This window comes from Ranitomeya imitator, chromosome 5 (assembly GCF_032444005.1).
Source record: "Ranitomeya imitator isolate aRanImi1 chromosome 5, aRanImi1.pri, whole genome shotgun sequence".
Classification (NCBI taxonomy): domain Eukaryota; kingdom Metazoa; phylum Chordata; class Amphibia; order Anura; family Dendrobatidae; genus Ranitomeya; species Ranitomeya imitator.
In genome coordinates this window covers 566,358,773-566,381,465 of record NC_091286.1, presented here as the reverse complement: position 1 = coordinate 566,381,465, position 22,693 = coordinate 566,358,773, and the positions used below count along the sequence as shown (strand labels likewise).

The following is a 22,693-nucleotide window of genomic DNA, read 5'->3' as shown; positions in this document are numbered from 1 at the left end:
ATGATTTTGTCTCGCTAGCTGGAAGCTCTGGGATGCAGAGTGGCACCTCCGCACCGTGAGTCGGTGCGGAGGTCTTTTTGCACACTCTGCGTGGTCTTTTTGTAGTTTTTTGTGCTGATCGCAAAGATACCTTTCCTATCCTCAGTCTGTTTAGTAAGTCTGGCCTCCCTTTGCTGAAACCTGTTTCATTTCTGTGTTTGTGACTTTCATCTCTACTCACAGTCAATATATGTGGGGGGCTGCCTTTTCCTTTGGGGAATTTTTCTGAGGCAAGGTAGGCTTTATTTTCTGTCTCTAGGGCTAGTTAGCTCTTAGGCTGTGAAGAGGCGTCTAGGCCGAGTTAGGTACGCTCCATGGCTATTTCTAGTTGTGTGATAGGGTTAGGGGTTGCGGTCAGCAGAGCTCCCACTTCCCAGAGCTTGTCCTGTGTGAGTTTAACCATCAGGTCGTTCCGGGTGCTCCTAACCACCAGGTCCATAACAGGAGAGGACCTCATTCTTCTACTACTGGAATTCATCTGCTAAGCTAGAGTGAAGGAGGATCCCCATACCTATTCCTTTCCTTCTGGTTTGGAGGGTTGAGTGAAAGTTTGTTGTGGACCTTTTTTTCTTTTAGAGAGTACTTATAAGGCTACGTTCACATTTGCGTTGTTGGGCGTTGCGTCGGCAACGCAACTCACAACGCATGCAAAACGCATGCAAAAACGCATTGTTTTGTGACGCATGCGTCCATGTTTGGCTTGATTTTGGACGAAAAAAATGCAACATGCAGCGTCCTCTGCGCCCTGACGCTTGTGCCAAAAATGACGCATGCGTCACAAAACGCAAGACATGTTAAATATAGGGGCGCATGACGCATGCGTCGCTATGCGTCGCCGAACCTGCGCCCGACGCAACGCAAATGTGAACGTAGCCTAAGAGACACATTTTTGTGTTACATACTGAACTTTTTTTGTACTTTGAAGAAAACAAAATAACTGTCTGCAAATGATTATCTTTTCTTTTTTTGCCCTACAGTTAGCAACTTTCAATAGCTGGCACAAAAGAGACAGTTTTTAGCTGGCGAAGAGCTAGTTTGCAGATTTTTTCTCACCATGTACTGCCTGCGACCACTGAGCGTCTCTCTACAGCAACAATAAATATCATATTACAGTTATAGATAAGCCTCCATTTATGAAAGCTATATAATAACATAACTGCCAGACATGCAATTAAATCCAAAAGACTCAAAAATTACCGGAGTTTTTCCAGGGTCCAATAGTGAGTTGCTCCATTCTTCTGATCCTGAACTTCCACAGCCACAATGGTTCTCGGGAAGGGACGTTTCTCACGTTCTGAGTGGGCATCCGGTGGCAACAGGTCAGGTGGTAGTGGTGAATATAGAGTATCTGTCAGCAGCACGAACTGGAACTGTACCTGGAAATACACAGATTTTGGACAGTTTAGACTATAAAACCTATAACATCAGGAAATGGTAGTATTGCAATCAAATGGATGCATATATATATTGTTCTTCGATAAAAATTACAGACCTCTCCATTCTTTGTAGGTGGTAAACTTGCAAAATCGGCAATGTATCAAATACTTATTTTCCCAACTGTATTTTAGGGAATCTGTCAGCAGGATTTCACCCCTTAACTATATGTGGATATAACTTTTAAAAAACAAGTCCAGCAATACCTTTACATGGCAGGTCCCTTTCTCCGTTACTTAGAAATCAGTGTTAGAATTGCAAATGTGGCTGAAGATCTATTGTAGATTTAAATCCTCTGTCACTCCAGCTCTATTCCTCGCCTCCTCCAGCTTGTCTGACGGCTCCTTTGACTAAAGTCAGACAGCACAAAGCTGTAAGTCCAACAGAAGGAGACAGAATAAGGGGAATAGAGCTGGAATTACAGAGGCTTAAGATCTACCATAGCCCTTAAGCCTAACTTGCATATCAATTCAAACAATGATTTCTCAATAGTGGAGGAGCGGACTATCCATGTAAAGGTATTGCTGGACTTGTTTTTGAAAGAGCCACTTGTACATATAAATCATTTGGTGGGGGGATAAAATCCGTCTAACAGATTCCCTTTAATTTTGTTAAGTATCTGATTATAATAAATTAAATATTCCTATTATAATTTTCATTTCATTAATTAGCTAGAACTACTTAATATTTCTATTGTATATTTACTGCAAAGGTGTCTGTGTTTCTTGTGTTTGCTTGGGTTCCTTTAGGTAATTTGATTGCCATCATACAAAAACATATCTATGAAATTGGACTTAATGTATATTTCTGTGTGTCTAGGAAAAGAAAATTAAATTTTGAGCCCATAGACACTAAAACACAATATGTTGGTGCTATATTTACAACATTAAGTAAGAAAATAAGCCTTTCTTTAGGATAGTGGCGGCCATATCATACACATTCGTCTACCGTTGACTTGATAATTCATCTGGTAAAATTTAACAATGATCTAGGTGAAGAAAAAATCATGCAGACTGAAATCAGCCATGTTTAACATTTTTATCCAAGAGCTGCTACTCCCCGAAAGAGCTTTCAGTAAAGGAACATTTCAAGAATGTTACAGAGACAGATCTTTTGTCCTTTGCCCACTATGATTGGGCATGTATGACACATTTAAGGCTTGTTAAAGGGTCTATATTGGCTTTTAGGATTGCTACATCCAATAGGTGGCACTAGAGTTCAAGACCTTTTCCTCTATGAGGAGGTTCTTTTCCTATTTAAATTCCCATAGGAGAATTGCATAGCCTATAAGTCTCCTTACACCAGTTTGGCACTCTCTAAGGAGAAACATTCTCCCTTAGAACCCCAGTCAAAGGCCTCTCAAGTAGCCAAATCAGATCTCCTGATTTGTACTGATGAGGGCAAATGTCCCGAGACTTGTGTCTGCAAATAGGATAAGAAGACAAACTAGAAACTAAGTCTTGTGGCAAGATTCATTAAAGGGTTAATATTGACTTTTAGGATTGCTACCTCAAATAGATGGTTCCAGAGATCAAGTCCTCTTCTTCTCTGAGAAGGATGTTTGCGTATGTTATTATTATTTATTATTATAGCGCCATTTATTCCATGGCGCTTTACATGTGAAAAAGGGTATATATAACAAGTACAATAATCTTGAACAAAACAAGTTACTAAATGGTACAGGAGGAGCGAGGACCCTGCCCGCGAGGGCTCACTGTCTACAGGGGACTACAGTATACAAGAGGCTGTTTGCGTATATGGCCAATTTAAAGGACTGTGACAGTCAGTATGGACTGAAATGTGTATGACGGCCTGAAGACACTGAGCTAGTCATGTAAAAACATTATAGACATTGGGCACATTTTTTTGCAGATAAGCTAGTGCATATGCATCACTTTATATTTTTTATGCCCTATCTAATCTTAACCAAATTTGTATTTGGATGTATTGGCACACACAATACAATTTTCCATCCTCCAGCACATTTATGATATATACATGAGCAAGAGTTTTAGACTAAATCTTTTCTATATTAGTTATCTGATATCAGAAAGCAAAACGGACTTGCATAAACTAATAAAATCAATGGATATTTCTGACTGATTATGTAAATCAAACACAAGCATAAAATGTATACAGAGAGAAAGTGTGGAAGGAGATGTTGAATGTCCCTGAATTGTCTCATCAGTATCACCTTCTTCTTCAGTTCCACACTGATTGCATTGGCCTCCTTCAGAAAGATGGCATTGCCCCACAGCTGGTCACGCAGTGATGTGAATTGGTACCATTTCCATTTTCGAAAAGCCCACAGGGCCAGATCATACTCCTGATCCGTCCACTGAACTGAAAAATAACCATATACAACAGATAATAAGGAGAAAAAGCTCGATTTTGTGCTGTGATTGAGCGTGTAAGTGCAGACCAGATACTTTGGTATTTTTACCATCATCCTCAGGCTCTTCCTCTTCCTCATTGACCTCAGTATAATATCTTGAATCCATCTGTCTTTGAAGAGCTTCCAGACGACTTTCATAATCCTGAGGAGTAAAACAATAAATGTATGGTGAACCAAATGATGGCTAAGTAGTCAGTGCTGGACCTTTAGGTAGGGTTCAGGCAAACATCTGATTTTCATCCTCAAAAAAAACAGATGAGTTTTATCAATATTCCATCTGTGTGTCATCTGTATGTTCATTTCTTACATCTTTATGATATCGGGTTTTATACATCTTACATATATTATAAAATATACAAGACCAAATACAGTTTCTTATGTTAATAACAGCAATGTTTCGGGAAAAACAGATGCAATATGGATGATTCATATGGGAACAAGTTTTTATTGCTCACCCACAGACTTGAATAGCTGAATCTCAGCCAAAAATTGGAAGAGACTAGCGCAGGCCCGCACAATATACAGTCTGCCTGAAGGATGTTGTGCATCCACAGAACTGCCCAGGAGACCCCGCTCCCTTCTTCATATAGACAAATGTATTCACATCTAAAACAACACTGTGTTGCGTCGGGCCTGGGGCAGTGAAATCGGCTGTCACTGATGTTGGGACCGCAGAACTAGTGAGGATATGACAGGCACTGGTTTAGATGAGGGTGTCGGGGTAGGGGATGTAAGGGTTGGAGGATACTGCAAGGGTACATTATGGCGCAATAGAGCACATTATGGAGCAAATGGAGAATTGTGAAAGGGATCATCATGGGTGATTTCAACAGCCCCATTGCTTTTCCCCTCTCCCCATCTGCTTCTCACCTTTTATCTCTAACCTTCTCTTTCGGCCTCTCGCAGCATACTTACTCTCCAACACATGAAGATGGAAACTCCCTTGACTTGGTCTTCTCCCGGCTTTGCTCAGTGGACGATTTCACAAACTCCCCACTCCCGCTCTCTCACCACAACCTTCTTTCATTCTCTATCAAGAACTGCCATCCCGCTCAGGTCACCCCCACTTTCCACACGTATAGAGACATACAGGCCATTAACACCCAGAAACTTATGAAGAACTTGCAGTCCTCATTGGCCCCCTATCTCCTCCATCTCATGTCCTAATTCGGCACTGAAGCACTATAATGAAACACTGCAACGTGCCCTGGATGAAATTTCACCTCCTTCACATAGAACAACTTGGCACAGACACACCAAACGTCTGTGGAGAAAATCTAATCTACCCAAAGATTTCATCCATTATAAGTTCATGCTTAAAACATACAACTCTGCCCTTCATCTCTCCAATCAAACCTATTTTAACACCCTCATCACCTCACTGTCCACTAACCCTAAACGTCTCTTTGACACTTTCCATTCCCTACTCAACCCAAGAGTGCAGACCCCAACCACGGATCTCTGCACTGACAATCTGGCCAGTTACTTCAAAGAAAAAATTGACCATATCCAACAGGAAATTATCTCCCAATCACTTCATACCATGCACTGTCCTCCCTGCCCTACTGCATGTCGCTCACTCTCTGACTTTGAACCAGTTATAGAAGAAGAAGTAATCAGGCTCCTTGCATCTTCTCGCCCAACCACTTGCACCAGGGACCCCATTCCACCACATCTCCTCCAGTCCCTTTCCCCTGCTGTCACCTCTCACCTAAAAAAAATATTCAACCTCTCTCTCTCTCTTCCGGTATTTTTCCTCATTTAAGCATTCCATCATACATTCATCATTACTTAAGAAACCATCCCTCAATCAAAACTGTGCTGCTAATTATAGACCAGAGAGAGAAAACACCGTGTGCACAGCTATACTGTGGTGCTTAGACTAGGTTCCCAGACCTTCAATACAAATAGAAACAAGTCTAGCACACAACTTAAGCGGCGAAAGAATTGATTTATTTGTAGCACTTGAAACGTTTCAGTCCATAAGGACTTTCATCAGTCACGTGCCGTTAGAAGCCCGTAGGGCTGGGTTCAGGAAGAGCAGGGATGCATAGAATGTGCAAAAAGCGCCGCCACAGCTTGCGTTATAGAGAATGGAGGTAAAATAGAGCTTAGCTAGAGTGCTATAATGGTGGGGCAATGGCCGCACATCAGGATGTAGCACCCACAAGCTGAAAGCACTGGTGTTAGGGGTGAGGGGCTCTGCCTCCAGACACGGTATCCACCGCTAGTCTCTAATCTTCCCTTCATCTCTAAACTCCTCGAGCGCCTGGTCCACTCCTGTCTCATCCGCTATCTCTCAGATAACTCTCTTCTTGACCCTCTTCAATCTGGTTTCCGCTCTTTACATTCTACTGAAACTGCCCTCACTAAAGTCTCTAATGATCTACTAACAGCTAAATCTAATGGTCACTACTCCATGCTAATTCTCTTGATCTCTCCGCAGCATTCGATACTGTGGATCATCAGCTCCTCCTCACTATGCTCCGCTCCATCGGCCTCAAGGACACCGTTCTCTCCTGGTTCTCCTCCTATCTCTCTGACCGCTCCTTCACTGTATCTTTTGCTGGTTCCTCCTCCTGTCACCTTTCCCTTACTGTTGGGGTTCCTCAAGGATCAGTCCTAGGCCCCCTCCTCTTCTCTTTGTATACCACCCCTGTTGGACAAACAATCAGTAGATTTAGTTTCCAGTACCATCTCTATGCTGATGACAGCCAATTATGCTCTTCTCCTGATATCATGCCTGCCTTTCTAGAAAACACCAGTAATTGTCTTACCGTTGTCTCCAACATCATGTCCTCCCTCTATCTGAAACTGAAAATGTCAAAAACTGAACTTGTGTTCTCTCCCTCTACTAACCTACCTTTGCCTGACATTGCCATCTCCTTGTGTGGTTCCACCATTACTCCCAATCAACATGCCCACTGCCTTGGGGTTATACTTGATTCCGAGCTTTCATTCACCCCCCCACATCCGATCACTGGCTCGCTCTTCTTTTTTGCATCTCAAAAACATTTCTAGAATTCGCCCTTTTCTTACTTTCGACTCTGCAAAAACACTTACTGTTTCACTCATTCATTCTCGTCTGGACTATTGTAACTCTCTCTTAAATCGGCCTCCCTCTTACCAAACTCTCCCCGCTCCAATCTGTCCTGAATGACTGAATGCTTCTGCCAGGATTATATTCCTCGCCAACCGTTACACCGATGCCTCTACCCTGTGCCAGTCATTACACTGGTTACCCATCCACTCCAGAATCCAGTACAAGACTATTAGCCTCATCCACAAAGCACTCCATGGCTCAGCACCACCCTACATCTCCTCCCTGGTCTCAGTCTACCACCCTCCGTTCTGCTAATTACCTGAGGTTAGCATCCTCAATAATCAGAACCTCCCACTCCCGTCTCCAAGACTTTACACGTGCTTCGCCAATTCTGTGGAATGCACTACCCAGGTTAATATGATTAATCCCCAATCCCCACAGTTTTAAGCGTGCCCTAAAAACGCATTTGTTCCGACTGGCCTACCGCCTCAACGCATTAACCTAACTATCCCTGTGTGGCCCATTAAAAAAACTTAAACCAAAATCAGGTTCCTCGCATCATGTTCTCATACACTTTATGCGGTTAATAGCCCTCTGTGTCTGTACTGTTACATACTTAGGCTGTTAACTGGTTCATGCAGCTTTACATGAACACCCGATCCTTACACTATGGCTGGTCCGAACCACGAAAGCAATTGTTACCATCCACCTCTTGTGTAGTTTGTAAGCTTGTGAGCAGGGCCCTCATTCCTCTTGGTATCTATTTTGAACTGATTTTTATTATGCAGTAATGTCTATTGTCTGTACAAATCCCCCTTTATAATTTGTAAAGCGCCTCGGAATATGTTGGCACTGTATAAATAAAATTATTATTATTATTATATACAGGGCCGGCTCCAGGTTTTTGAGGGCCCCGGGCGAAAGAGTCTCAGTGGGCCCCCCCTTTAACACATACCCCGATTCATGATTGCATATAAACACAGCCATGTAGTATATAACACTGCCCACGTAGTATATAGCAGCCCACGTAGCATATAGCAGCCCATGTAGTATATAGCACAGCCCACGTAGTATATAGCAGCGCAGCCCATGTAGTATATAGCAGCCCACGTAGTTTATAGCAGCGCAGCCCACGTAGTATATAGCAGCGCAGCCCACGTAGTATATAGGAGCGCAGCCCACGTAGTATATAGCAGTGCAGCCCACGTAGTATATAGCAGCGCAGCCCACATGGTATATAGCAGCGCAGCCCACGTAGTATATAGCAGCGCAGCCCACATAGTATATAGCAGCGCAGCCCACATAGTATATAGCAGCGCAGCCCACGTAGTATATAGCAGCGCAGCCCACGTAGTATATAGCAGCGCAGCCGAGCCCACGTAGTATATAGCAGCGCAGCCCACGTAGTATATAGCAGCGCCACTCACTCAGACACTGGTAGGACTAGGAGCACCTCCTGAATCTGCCACATAACTTCAGCAACACGGCAGCCAGCCAGGGGCGGAGAGCAGAGCAGAGAACGTGCTCTCTCCGCCCACAAACAATGTCACACTGGCTGCCTTCTCTTAACCCCTATGTGTGCCTGCCTGGCTGCACTCACTGAGTGAGAAGATGCTTGTGTCAGAGCTGGCACATAGGGGTTAAGAGAAGGCAGCCAGCAGTGACTTTGTGGGCGGAGAGAGCATGATCTCCTGCTCTGCTCTCCCAGCTGTATCTATGACAGCGTGAGTGGGCCCCCCTCTCTCCCCAGGGCCCCGGCATTTGCCCGGTGCGCCGGGTGCTGACTGTTGTGAATTCTGTGGCAGAGCTCCCTCCTGTGGTCACAAGTGGTACTTCGGTTGATTCTCTCTGTGAGCTTCCGTTGGTGGAGGAAAGTGGTACTGCGGCTTCTGAGTTTCCTTCCTCAGGTGATGTGGTGAAGTCGTTAGGTGCTGCTCTATTTAACTCCACCTAGTGCTTTGATCCTGGCCTCCAGTCAATGTTCTAGTATTGGACCTGTTTCCTCCTGGATCGTTCCTGTGGCCTGCTGCTCTGCATAGCTAAGTTCTGCTTTGCTATTTGTTTGCTGTTTTTTTCTGTCCAGCTTGTCTATTTGTTTTTTTCTGCTTGCTGGAAGCTCTGGGACGCAGAGGGTGTACCTCCGTGCCGTTAGTTCGGTACGGAGGGTCTTTTTGCCCCCTTTGCGTGGTTTTTGTAGGGTTTTGTGTTGACCGCAAAGTTACCTTTCCTGTCCTCGCTCTGTTCAGAAAGTCGGGCCTCACTTTGCTAAATCTATTTCATCTCTACGTTTGTCTTTTCATCTTAACTCACAGTCATTATATGTGGGGGCTGCCTTTTCCTTGGGGGTATTTCTCTGAGGCAAGGTAGGCTTATTTTCTATCTTCAGGCTAGCTAGTTTCTCAGGCTGTGCCGAGTTGCATAGGGAGCGTGAGGCGCAATCCACGGCTGCCTCTAGTGTGGTTGGAGAGGATTAGGGATTGCGGTCAGCAGAGTTTCCACGTCTCAGAGCTCGTTCTATATTTTTGGGTTATTGTCAGGTCACTGTATGTGCTCTGACCTCTATGTCCATTGTGGTACTGAATTACCTTATCATAACAGTACTGGAGGCCCAAAGTACTAATGATTCTCAATAGAGGGAAAAAAGAAGTTCTGAGACCATTTTTTTTTCTCTGCACTGTGTTTTGTCTTTTTTTTCCCCTAGACATTTGGGTGGTTCAGGACACAGGTGTAGCGATGGACATTAAAGGTCTGTCTTCATGTGTGGATCAGCTCACGGCAAGAGTACAAAATATTCAAGACTTTGTGGTTCAGAATTCTATGTTAGAACCGAGAATTCCTATTCCTGATTTGTTTTTTGGAGATAAAACTAAATTTCTGAGTTTCAAAAATAATTGTAAACTATTTCTAGCTTTGAAACCTCGCTCCTCTGGTGACCCAGTTCAACAAGTTAGGATCATTATTTCTTTTTTACGTGGCGACCCTCAGGACTGGGCATTTTCCCTTGCGTCAGGAGATCCTGCATTAAGTAATATCGATGCGTTTTTCCTGGCTCTCGGATTGCTGTACGATGAACCTAATTCAGTGGATCAGGCAGAGAAAAATTTGCTGGCTCTGTGTCAGGGTCAGGATGAGATAGAGGTATATTGTCAGAAATTTAGAAAGTGGTTCGTACTCACTCAATGGAATGAAGGTGCGCTCGCAGCTATTTTCAGAAAGGGTCTCTCTGAAGCCCTTAAAGATGTCATGGTGGGATTTCCTATGCCTGCTGGTCTGAATGAGTCTATGTCTTTGGCCATTCAGATCGGTCGACGCTTGCGTGAGCGTAAATCTGTGCACCATTTGGCGGTATTACCTGAGCTTAAACCTGAGCCTATGCAGTGCGATAGGACTTTGAACAGAGTTGAACGGCAAGAACACAAACGTCTGAATGGGCTGTGTTTCTACTGTGGTGATTCCACTCATGCTATCTCTGATTGTCCTAAGCGCACTAAGCGGTTCGCTAGGTCTGCCACCATTGGTACGGTACAGTCAAAATTTCTTCTGTCCGTTACCTTGATCTGCTCTTTGTCATCGTATTCTGTCATGGCATTTGTGGATTCAGGCACTGCCCTGAATTTGATGGACTTGGAGTATGCTAGGTGTTGTGGGTTTTTCTTGGAGCCCTTGCAGTGTCCTATTCCATTGAGAGGAATTGATGCTACGCCTTTGGCCAAGAATAAGCCTCAGTACTGGACCCAGCTGACCATGTGCATGGCTCCTGCACATCAGGAGGTTATTCGCTTTCTGGTGTTGCATAATCTGCATGATGTGGTCGTGTTGGGGTTGCCATGGCTACAAGTTCATAATCCAGTATTAGATTGGAAATCCATGTCTGTGTCCAGCTGGGGTTGTCAGGGGGTACATGGTGATGTCCCATTTCTGACTATTTCGTCATCCACCCCTTCTGAGGTTCCAGAGTTCTTGTCTGATTACCGGGATGTATTTGATGAGCCCAAGTCCGATACCCTACCTCCTCATAGGGATTGTGATTGTGCTATCGATTTGATTCCTGGTAGTAAATTCCCAAAAGGTCGACTGTTTAATTTATCTGTGCCTGAGCACGCCGCTATGCGGAGTTAAGTGAAGGAGTCCTTGGAGAAGGGGCATATTCGCCCGTCATCGTCGCCATTAGGAGCAGGGCTCTTTTTTGTAGCCAAGAAGGATGGTTCGCTGAGACCTTGTATAGATTACCGCCTTCTAAATAAGATCACGGTTAAATTTCAGTACCCCTTGCCGTTGTTATCTGATTTGTTTGCTCGGATTAAGGGGGCTAGTTGGTTCACCAAGATAGATCTTCGTGGTGCGTATAATCTTGTGCGTATTAAGCGAGGCAATGAATGGAAAACTGCATTTAATACGCCCGAGGGCCATTTTGAGTATCTTGTAATGCCATTCGGACTTGCCAATGCTCCATCAGTGTTTCAGTCCTTTATGCATGACATCTTCCGAGAGTACCTGGATAAATTCCTGATTGTGTACTTGGATGACATTTTGATCTTCTCGGATGATTGGGAGTCTCATGTGAAGCAGGTCAGAACGGTGTTTCAGGTCCTGCGTGCTAATTCTTTGTTTGTGAAGGGATCAAAGTGTCTCTTTGGTGTTCAGAAGGTTTCATTTTTGGGGTTCATCTTTTCCCCTTCTACTATCAAGATGGACCCTGTTAAGGTCCAAGCCATCCATGATTGGACTCAGCCGACATCTCTGAAAAGTCTGCAAAAGTTCCTGGGCTTTGCTAATTTTTATCGTCGCTTCATCTGCAATTTTTCTAGTATTGCTAAACCATTGACCGATTTGACCAAGAAGGGTGCTGATGTGGTCAATTAATCTTCTGCTGCTGTGGAAGCTTTTCAAGAGTTGAAGCGTCGTTTTTCTTCTGCCCCTGTGTTGTGTCAACCAGATGTTTCGCTTCCATTCCAGGTCGAGGTTGATGCTTCTGAGATTGGAGCAGGGGCTGTTTTGTCGCAGAGAAGTTCGGATTGCTCGGTGATGAAACCATGCGCCTTCTTTTCCAGGAAGTTTTCGCCTGCTGAGCGAAATTATGATGTGGGCAATCGAGAGTTGCTGGCCATGAAGTGGGCATTCGAGGAGTGGCGTCATTGGCTTGAAGGAGCTAAGCATCGCGTGGTGGTCTTGACTGATCATAAGAACTTGACTTATCTCGAGTCTGCCAAGCGGTTGAATCCTAGACAGGCTCGTTGGTCGCTGTTTTTTGCCCGTTTTGACTTTGTGATTTCGTACCTTCCGGGCTCTAAAAATGTGAAGGCGGATGCTCTGTCTAGGAGTTTTGTGCCCGACTCTCCGGGTTTATCTGAGCCGGCGGGTATCCTCAAAGAGTGTGTAATTGTGTCTGCCATCTCCCCTGATTTGCGGCGGGTGCTGCAAAAATGTCAGGCTAATAAACCTGATCGTTGCCCAGTGGAGAGACTGTTTGTCCCTGATAGGTGGACGAATAAAGTTATCTCTGAGGTTCATTGTTCGGTGTTGGCTGGTCATCCTGGAATCTTTGGTACCAGAGAGTTAGTGGCTAGATCCTTTTGGTGGCCATCTCTGTCGCGGGATGTGCGTTCTTTTGTGCAGTCCTGTGGGATTTGTGCTCGGGCTAAGCCCTGCTGTTCTCGTGCCAGTGGGTTGCTTTTGCCCTTGCCGGTCCCGAAGAGGCCTTGGACACATATCTCTATGGATTTTATTTCAGATCTTACCGTCTCTCAAAAGATGTCAGTCATTTGGGTGGTCTGTGATCGCTTCTCTAAGATGGTCCATTTGGTACCCTTGTCTAAATTACCTTCCTCCTCTGATTTGGTGCCATTGTTCTTCCAGCATGTGGTTCGTTTACATGGCATTCCAGAGAATATCGTTTCTGACAGAGGTTCCCAGTTTGTTTCGAAGTTTTGGTGAGCCTTTTGTGGTAGGATGGGCATTGACTTGTCTTTTTCCTCGGCTTTCCATCCTCAGACTAATGGCCAGACCGAACGAACCAATCAGACCTTGGAAACATATCTGAGATGCTTTGTTTCTGCTGATCAGGATGACTGGGTGTCCTTTTTGCCTTTGGCTGAGTTCGCCCTTAATAATCGGGCCAGCTCGGCTACCTTGGTTTCGCCGTTTTTCTGCAACTCTGGGTTCCATTCTCGTTTCTCTTCAGGGCAGGTTGAGTCTTCGGACTGTCCTGGTGTGGATACTGTGGTGGACAGGTTGCAGCAGATTTGGACTCATGTAGTGGACAATTTGACCTTGTCCCAGGAGAAGGCTCAACGTTTCGCTAATCGCAGATGCTGTGTGGGTCCCCGACTTCGTGTTGGGGATTTGGTTTGGTTATCTTCTCGTCATATTCCTATGAAGGTTTCCTCTCCTAAGTTTAAACCTCGTTTCATTGGTCCGTATAGGATTTCTGAGGTTCTTAATCCTGTGTCTTTTCGTCTGACCCTTCCTGATTCTTTTTCCATACATAACGTATTCCATAGGTCATTGTTGCGGAGATACGTGCACCTATGGTTCCATCTGTTGATCCTCCTGCCCCGGTTTTGGTGGAGGGGGAGTTGGAGTTTATTGTGGAGAAGATTTTGGATTCTCGTGTTTCAAGACGGAAACTCCAGTATTTGGTTAAGTGGAAGGGTTATGCTCAGGAAGATAATTCCTGGGTCTTTGCCTCTGATGTCCATGCTCCCGATCTTGTTTGTGCCTTTCATATGGCTCATCCTGGTCGTCCTGGGGGCTCTGGTGAGGGTTCGGTGACCCCTCCTCAAGGGGGGGTACTGTTGTGAATTCTGTGGCCGAGCTCCCTCCTGTGGTCACAAGTGGTACTTCGGCTGATTCTCTCTGTGAGCTTCCGTTGGTGGAGGAAAGTGGTACTGTGGCTTCTGAGTTTCCTTCCTCAGGTGATGTGGTGAAGTCGTTAGGTGCTGCTCTATTTAACTCCACCTAGTGCTTTGATCCTGGCCTCCAGTCAATGTTCTAGTATTGGACCTGTTTCCTCCTGGATCGTTCCTGTGGCCTGCTGCTCTGCATAGCTAAGTTCTGCTTTGCTATTTGTTTGCTGTTTTTTTCTGTCCAGCTTGTCTATTTGTTTTTTTCTGCTTGCTGGAAGCTCTGGGACGCAGAGGGTGTACCTCCGTGCCGTTAGTTCGGTACGGAGGGTCTTTTTGCCCCCTTTGCGTGGTTTTTGTAGGGTTTTGTGTTGACCGCAAAGTTACCTTTCCTATCCTCGCACTGTTCAGAAAGTCGGGCCTCACTTTGCTAAATCTATTTCATCTCTACGTTTGTCTTTTCATCTTAACTCACAGTCATTATATGTGGGGGCTGCCTTTTCCTTTGGGGTATTTCTCTGAGGCAAGGTAGGCTTATTTTCTATCTTCAGGCTAGCTAGTTTCTCAGGCTGTGCCGAGTTGCATAGGGAGCGTTAGGCGCAATCCACGGCTGCCTCTAGTGTGGTTGGAGAGGATTAGGGATTGCGGTCAGCAGAGTTTCCACGTCTCAGAGCTCGTTCTATATTTTTGGGTTATTGTCAGGTCACTGTATGTGCTCTGACCTCTATGTCCATTGTGGTACTGAATTACCTTATCATAACAGCTGACGCCGGCCCTGATTATATAGTACTGTGAGGGGCAGTGGCGACTTTATGCAGAGAGGCACTGTGAGTAAGATATGGAAAGGGGCAGATTGGAGTGACATTTTGGAGCGAAGCAGTGTTTGGGTAATATTATGGAGAAGGGTAGTGGGAGGAGATATTTGGTGCAGAAAGCACAGTGAGGGGCAATTATTTATTCAGAGGCACAGTATTGGAGGTATTTTGATTTATGGATCAGTATAATGACACTTGTATTTTTTAAGGGCTTTGTGTTGGGAAGTGTTGCTGAGAAGCGGGATGTCTGCAGAGACAAGCATTGGGCATGGAATCTCATCATGGCATCTGGACAAAATGGAGAAGACTAAACTCTCCAAATTCTCCTCAAATGCTTAAAACTTGGTTCTGATGATGTATTAATGTTCTTATGGTGGTTCTGGTAATGCATTCATGTAAGTACCCCTTTAATTATTTTGCAGCCCTTGTGATTGGTTCAGTACGGCAATGTGGCCCTTCGACCAAAAAATGTTGTGCACCCCTAGACTAGAGCATACTGCGATCTTTTTCGTCACTTGGTCATTTTCACTAACTTTGGTGAGCAAGCTGTCTGTGGGCTACACAATTCTAACACGGACAGCACATGTCTGCATATAGCGTATATGTTTTCTCCTTTGTTAGGATAGGTCAATTGGGTCCCTATGAGATAAATCCTAATGTGGGCAGCAAAGTGGTTGGCTGCCTTGCAGCATTTGAGGAGCATTTGCAGAATGTGTTGGCGCTATATAAATAAAGATTATTATTATAATTATTATTATTGCTTTTTCTCTTGCATACCAAAAACATAACAACACATAAATTGATTTCCTTGTTTGTACATTGTGTGTGTGCATGTGCATTATGGAAAGAAGAATATGAGCCCCACTAATGAAAGATATTAATGTCAATAAGTACACTTTCTGAATGGCACTGGATAACTTTTTGTCAAAATACGTAAAAAAAAATCAATATCTGTCCTTTCAAAGCAGATTTTTGACCATATTGCACAATACAGACTACATACATTAAATCTCAAGCTGAACTCAATATGCTCAAGTATTTTGCAAAAGTGTCATTCAGTCATTCTGACATTGATTTTTCTAAGTAAATACACCAGCGTCATCAAGTCTAAGGCATCTACTAAACCACTTTATAACACACTTTTAACAACTCTGCTTCCACATTGGTGCTCAGCGTCGTGATTGTGGGGTGTAGGTGAGTTTCCAGATCATTTGGAGATCTAACAAAAGGCCCCTAGGCTTGCTATTTGATCAATTTTATACTAACAGGACATAATGCACATTAGTGCTGTGACATGACAAGCAGCCAAGTCTCTTAGAAGGATTAAAATGAAATAAAGGTTAGAAAAAAATCACTGTAAAAAAATATCAACAATATTTTTCAATAACAAACTGGTTTGATTTTGCAAAAGTGTTAAAACCCCCCCTTCAAATATGATATTACGTCAATCATAACAACCCATAGAATAAAATTCACACTATATTTAAGCTGCAAGGTGAACTACATAAAAAAGAAATCTATCAGTGCTTCAACCTAATCTATTCCCATGCATATTCTATTAAGTTCGTACCAGTCTCTGCTGCTCCAGAAGGTAATTTGCTTCCTCACGTTCTTTTCTGTACTGATCTTCCAGTTCCTGAAGTCTAATGGAGAAAAAGTAGAAGCATTATTTTAATTACCATGAGGTCCTCTTTGACATGTGAAGGTGCCCATATATCTTATATACATGTCGGCCGACAGCTATAAATTTAGACTCTTTCATGCATATTAACGCTTGGCCTGGCTGAGTGTTAGAAGGGAATAAGCTGCTGCCAGACTCCTCAGGGGACGGCTTATATCTAACCGAAGAGCAAAATAATTCTGCATTGAAATTCAACACGCCCAGTCTTTCTCCAGGAAAGTCAGGTCAGCCCTGTAAACACTGGATGGTTGACCTTTCTCGACAAAAATGTTAGGTTTGGTCTACTTTAACCCCTTTACCCCCAAGGGTGGTTTGCACGTTAATGACCGGGCCAATTTTTACAATTCTGACCACTGTCCCTTTATGAGGTTATAACTCTGGAACGCTTCAACGGATCTTGGCGATTCTGACATTGTTTACTCGTGACATATTGTACTTCATGTTAGTGGTAAAATTTCTTCGATATAACTTGCGTTTATTTGTGAAAAAAATGGAAATTTGGCAAAAATTTTGAAAATTTCGCAATTTTCCAACTTTGAATTTTTATGCAATTAAATCACAGAGAGATGTCACACAAAATACTTAATAAGTAACATTTCCCACATGTCTACTTTACATCAGCACAATTTTGGAACCAAAATTTTTTTTTTGTTAGGGACTTATAAGGGTTAAAAGTTGACCAGCAATTTGTCATTTTTACAACACCAATATTTTTTAGGGACCACATCACATTTGAAGTCATTTTGAGGGGTCTATGTGATAGAAAATAACCAAGTGTGACACCATTCTAAAAACTGCACCCCTTAAGGTGCTCAAAACCACATTAAAGAAGTTTATTAACCCTTCAGGTGTTTTACAGGAATTTTTGGAATGTTTTAAAAAAAATTAACATTTAACTTTTTTTCACAAAAAATTTAATTCAGCTCGGAAGGGAAGGAGCACCGTTTGACTTTTTAATGCAAAATTGACTGGAATTGAGATGGGACGCCATGTTGCGTTTGGAGAGCCCCTGATGTGCCTAAACCCCCACAAGTGACACCATTTTGGAAAGTAGACCCCCTAAGGAACTTATCTAGATGTGTGGTGAGCACTTTAACCCACCAAGTGCTTCACAGAGGTTTATAATGCAGAGCCGTAAAAATAAAAATCATATTTTTTCACAAATATGATCTTTTCGCCCCCAATTTTTTATTTTCCCAAGGGTAAGAGAAGAAGTTGGACCCCAAAAGTTGTTGTGCCATTTGTTCTGAGTGTGCCGATACCCCACATGTGGGGGTAAACCACTATTTGGGTGCATGGCAGAGCTCGGAAGGGAAGGAGCGCCGTTTGACTTTTCAATGCAAAATTGACTGGAATTGAGATGGGACGCCATGTTGCGTTTGGAGAGCCCCTGATGTGCCGAAACATTGAAACCCCCCACAAGTGACACCATTTTGGAAAGTAGACCCCCTAAGGAACTTATTTAGCTGTGTTTTGATAGCTTTGAACCCCCAAGTGTTTCACTACAGTTTATAATGCAGAGCCGTGAAAATAAACATTTTTTTTTCACAAAAAATATTTTTTAGCCCCCAGTTTTGTATTTTCCCAAGGGTAACAGGAGAAATTCGACCCAAAAAGTTGTTATCCAATTTGTCCTGAGTACGCTGATACCCCATATGTGGGGGGAACCACCGTTTGTGCGCATGGCAGAGCTCGGAAGGGAAGGAGCACCATTTGGAATGCAGACTTAGATGGAATGGTCTGCAGGCGTCACGTTGCATTTGCAGAACCCCTGATGCACCTAAACAGTAGAAACCCCCCAGAAGTGACACCATTTTGGAAAGTAGACACCCTAAGGAACTTATCTAGATGTGTTTTGACAGCTTTGAACCACCAAGTGTTTCACTACAGTTCATAACGCAGAGTCGTGAAAATAAAAAGTTTTTTTAGACCCCCACATTTTTATTTTCCCAAGGGTAACAAGAGAAATTGGACCCCAATAGCTGTTGTCCAATTTGTCCTGAGTATGCTGATACCCCATATGTTGGGGTAAACCCCTGTTTGGGCGCACGGGAGAGCTCGGAAGGGAAGGACCACTGTTTTACTTTTTCAACGCAGAATTGGCTGGAATTGAGATCGGACGCCATGTCGTGTTTGGAGAGCCCTGATGTGCCTAAAACAGTGGAAACCCCCAATTCTAACTGAAACCCTAACCCCAACACACCCATAACCCTAATCCCAACCATAACCCTAACCACACCCCTAACCCTGACACACCCCTAACCCTAATCCCAACCGTAAATGTAACCCTAACCCTAACTTTAGCCCCAACCCTAACTTTAGCCCCAACACTAACCCTAACTTTAGCCCCAACCCTAACTTTAGCCCCAACCCTAACTCTAACTTTAGCCCCAACCCTAACTTTAGCCTCCACCCTAACCCTAGCCCCAACCCTAGCCCCAGCACTAACCCCAACCCTGGCCCCAACCCTAGCCCCAACCCTAGCCCCAACCCTAACCCTAGCCCTAACCCTAACCCTAGCCCGAACCCTAGCCCTAACCCTAGCCCTAACCCTAATGGGAAAATGGAAATAAATACTTTTTTTATGTTTCTCTAACTGAGGGGGTGATGAAGGGGGGTTTGATTTACTTTTATAGCGGGTTTTCTAGCGGATTTTTATGATTGGCAGTCGTCACACACTAAAAGATGCTTTTTATTGCAAAAAATATTTTTGCGTTACCACATTTTGAGACCTATAATTTTTCCATATTTTGGTCCACAGAGTCATGTGAGGTCTTGTTTTTTGCGGGACGAGTTGACATTTTTATTAGTAACATTTTCGGGCACGTGACATTTTTTGATCGCTTTTTATTCCGATTTTTGTGAGGCAGAATGACCAAAAACCAGCTATTCATGAATTTCTTTTTTTTTGGGGGGGGGGGCGTTTATACCGTTCCGCGTTTGGTAAAATGGATAAAGCAGTTTTATTCTTCGGGTCAGTACGTTTACAGCGATACCTCATTTATATCATTTTTTTATGTTTTGGCGCTTTTTATACGATAAAAACTATTTTATAGAAAAAATAATTATTTTGGCGTCGCTTTATTCTGAGGACTGTAACTTTTTTATTTTTTCGCTGATGATGCTGTATGGTGGCTCGTTTTTTGCGGAACAAGATGACGTTTTCAGTGGTACCATGGTTATTTATATCCGTCTTTTTGATTGCGTGTTATTCCACTTTTTGTTCAGTGGTATGATAATAAAGTGTTGTTTTTTGCCTCTTTTTTTTTACGGTGTTCACTGAAGGGGTTAACTAGTGGGACAGTTTTATAGGTCGGGTCGTTACGGACGCGGCGATACTAAATATGTGCACTTTTATTGTTTGTTTTTTTATTTAGATAAAGAAATGTATTTATGAGAACAATATATATGTTTTTTCTTTATTTCAGAATTTATTTTTTATTTTATTTTTTACACATCTAAAAAAATTTTTTTTAACTTTTTAACTTTGTCCCAGGGGGGACATCACTGTATAGTGACAGATCGCTGATCTGAAACTTTGCAGAGCACTGTGTCAGATCAGCGATCTGGCGTGCCCTGCTGCTTGGTTACCAGAGCCTGCTCTGGACCCGAAAGTACTCCCTGCAGGATCGGAAGTAGCCCCGCAGCCATTTTGGATCCGGGGCCTGCAGGGAGGAGACGCTCGGTACAAGGTGAGCCCCCTCCTTGCGCGATGCTTCCCTATGCCCCCGGAACACTGCGATCATGTTTGATCGTGGTGTGCCGGGGGTTAATGTGCCGGGAGCGGTCCGTGAATTATGGCCCACCCCACATGGACGGAATAGTACATCCAATGTCAGAAAGGGGTTAAGGTATATGGTGGCTTTAAGTATGTGAACATGTCAACAATTGAAAGACAAAAACTAGATCCTTTTACGAATAGAAAACAGGGCCTGATTTTAATTTTCAAGGACTGATAAATGTACACTGTTCCTGTATGATGCAATACAAAATTAGCAAGGACTATCATCGTGATTTGTTACTCTTGATTGAAGAGGTAATCTTGAGTACAAGGTCATCTCTTCATTAAGTAAGTAATCCCTTATTGTCATCAATTGGTAGAGGTTCCTATTGGACCCGCTAATGCTGTGACTGTTATGGCGCGTAAATTGACAGGTCACAAAAATAAACGTATCTGAAAACCCAATCTCTTTGCTTTACACGCAGACTCACCTTTGCTCCATCTCCTGCTTCATGTCAATACCCTGCTTCTCGAGTAACTCTCGCTGAGCAAACGCCCAGTCCACAGGTTCTACAGGAGTCTCTGCACAAGGAGTCCGTTCTCTCTCCTGGCGGGCTTGTTCAGGATGGTTAAAGCGAAACACATGACTCTTCCCCATAATGATTCGATTACCTAAATAAAAAAATAGAGATTGTAGCCAAGTGCCATATATACAGTATTACACAGGGTACTGTTAGAGAAGGGATTTCTAACCTACTCAGGTGTTCTGTCTTATAGATACCTAAGCGATGAAGCAATAATCAGAGAGACACACACTCGTTGTCTGTCCAAATAGTCTCTGGCCTTAATTTTCAGGGCCTGGCCTTTTTAAAGCCCAAAGATCAAAACGAAATATAGAGTTACATAATAAATTGGCAAAAATATAGATTGTACAATGGATTGTCAAACACATCCTGGGATACAAGATAGATTAGGTGAGAAGAATGTGGGGGTGCTATGCACATGTCTGCGTTTTTATGAGATTTTGGCTGAACATTCAGGGTTTTTGGGTGGATACAGATAAAAACAGACACATATTGTTAATCTAGACAAAAACAACTTATGTCCTTGACATTTCTGAGAAAAAATGACCACTGCTATGTGGAATGTCCAGGAAATCATCCTAAAGGAGACCCAGATTATAACATCTTGCACAATACTTATTTTTCTGTTATTTGAAAATGAAGATTAACCTTTTTTTAAACAGTACCAACAAGCAGGAAGACAGTAATATATAATGAGCCTTAACAGTTTGAGCCTTCCCAATGCGAGATCATGTTAGTTAAAAAATTCACTTTTTAAAACACTGTAAGTCTTTAACTAGTCCTTTACTGTCGAGCTACACGAACAATGTCTTTAGTGGCTACTATCAGTGACTCTAAATGAGTTCTCCCAATAACAGATTTAAATAAATGAATACCGTAGCTTCCTATACTATTACTCAGACTAACAGAAGAAGACTCAAGGAAATATATTACCTGAGGATTACTCTTAATGGGTTTTTTTGGATGTGGAAGGTTTCCAAACTATATCTTTGAATAAAGAGCAGACAGAGTCGTACATTGTCTATAAGCTTCCATTGTTAAAAGCATATACGGTACTTGCGGTATACTTTTTTTACTGTATACGTTTGTATGGAATAGCACAATCTGAAGCTTTATTCCATCTCTATTCTATTCAGCAAATTAAAAGCTACTTTGGCCTGATGGAGGCCAGAGGATGATTCTTGGTCTCTGGTAAATCGGAGCCTATCCTGGTGCTTATAGCAAATGGACACCAGAGAATGCAGTGAAACGCAATGTCAGACTGTTCCAATGTGGAAATATTTAGATTTATAAAGCAGATGTCATTTCTGTACAGTATATGCAGTAAAATACTATTCTAGGGTCTCAGAAGATTTGTTTAAAGGAAACCCAACAGCTTCTCTAAGCTTCTCTAGTGATAAGATAATTAGTGGGTGACTAATCATTGAGGCATTGTTTTCCCCAGATTTGTCATCCCACTGATTATGTTATCACAACCCTGATGGTGTGAGTAGCGTTGTGCTAGTGTGCGTCGGGTTAGCGTCGGGCGACGCTGCGGCGACGCACGCGTCATGCGCCCCTATGTTTAACATGGGGGACGCATGCGTTTTTGCTTGTTGCGTTTTGCGACGCGTGCGTCTTTTTTGCCGCAAGCGTCGGACCAAGAAAATGCAACAAGTTGCATTTTTCTTGCGTCCGATTTTCGGCAAAAAACGACGCACGCGTCGCAAAACGCAGCGTTTTTGCGTGCGTTTTGCCGCGTTTTTGCGTGCGTTGTGCGTTGCGTCGCCGACGCAGCGGCGCACAACGCTAGTCTGAACGTAGCCTAACATAAATTGTAAGTGCGGCATCACCTCTGGCTTTATGCAAATCTCGGCCTCCCTGACAATGGGCAGTAATGCAGGAATATGCACCTTGGCCTCATCAGCGCATTGTGCATGCTTCAGAGGCAGTGATGACGTAGGACACAGCCAGACGCGAGATTTGCAGAACCAAATCTCGCCATTGGGGCGTGGTAACATGATTAGTGGGATGACTAGTCTAGGAAAACAACACCCCACGACTAGTCTCCCACTAATTTGCATGTTGCCACCACAGTTAGAAACATTTTTATTTTTTGACAGTAGTCAGGCAATCAATACTTGGTGGTGGTTCAGGGAC

General features: G+C 43.4%; 1 protein-coding gene across 6 annotated transcripts in view; it reads right to left on the bottom strand.

The window, feature by feature from the left end:
• The window catches only part of KIF1A (kinesin family member 1A), a 280,148-nt gene that overhangs the window by 91,999 nt on the left and 165,456 nt on the right, over nucleotides 1-22,693 (bottom strand). For all 6 annotated transcript variants that reach the window (XM_069727733.1, XM_069727735.1, XM_069727736.1 and 3 more), the window contains exons 20-24: nucleotides 20,462-20,642; nucleotides 16,139-16,211; nucleotides 3,917-4,010; nucleotides 3,668-3,816; nucleotides 1,237-1,415 (exon numbers count right to left, since the gene is read on the bottom strand). In XM_069727733.1, coding sequence (XP_069583834.1) covers nucleotides 1,237-1,415; nucleotides 3,668-3,816; nucleotides 3,917-4,010; nucleotides 16,139-16,211; nucleotides 20,462-20,642 — 676 coding nt within the window. The remainder of the gene's footprint in view (nucleotides 1-1,236; nucleotides 1,416-3,667; nucleotides 3,817-3,916; nucleotides 4,011-16,138; nucleotides 16,212-20,461; nucleotides 20,643-22,693) is intronic.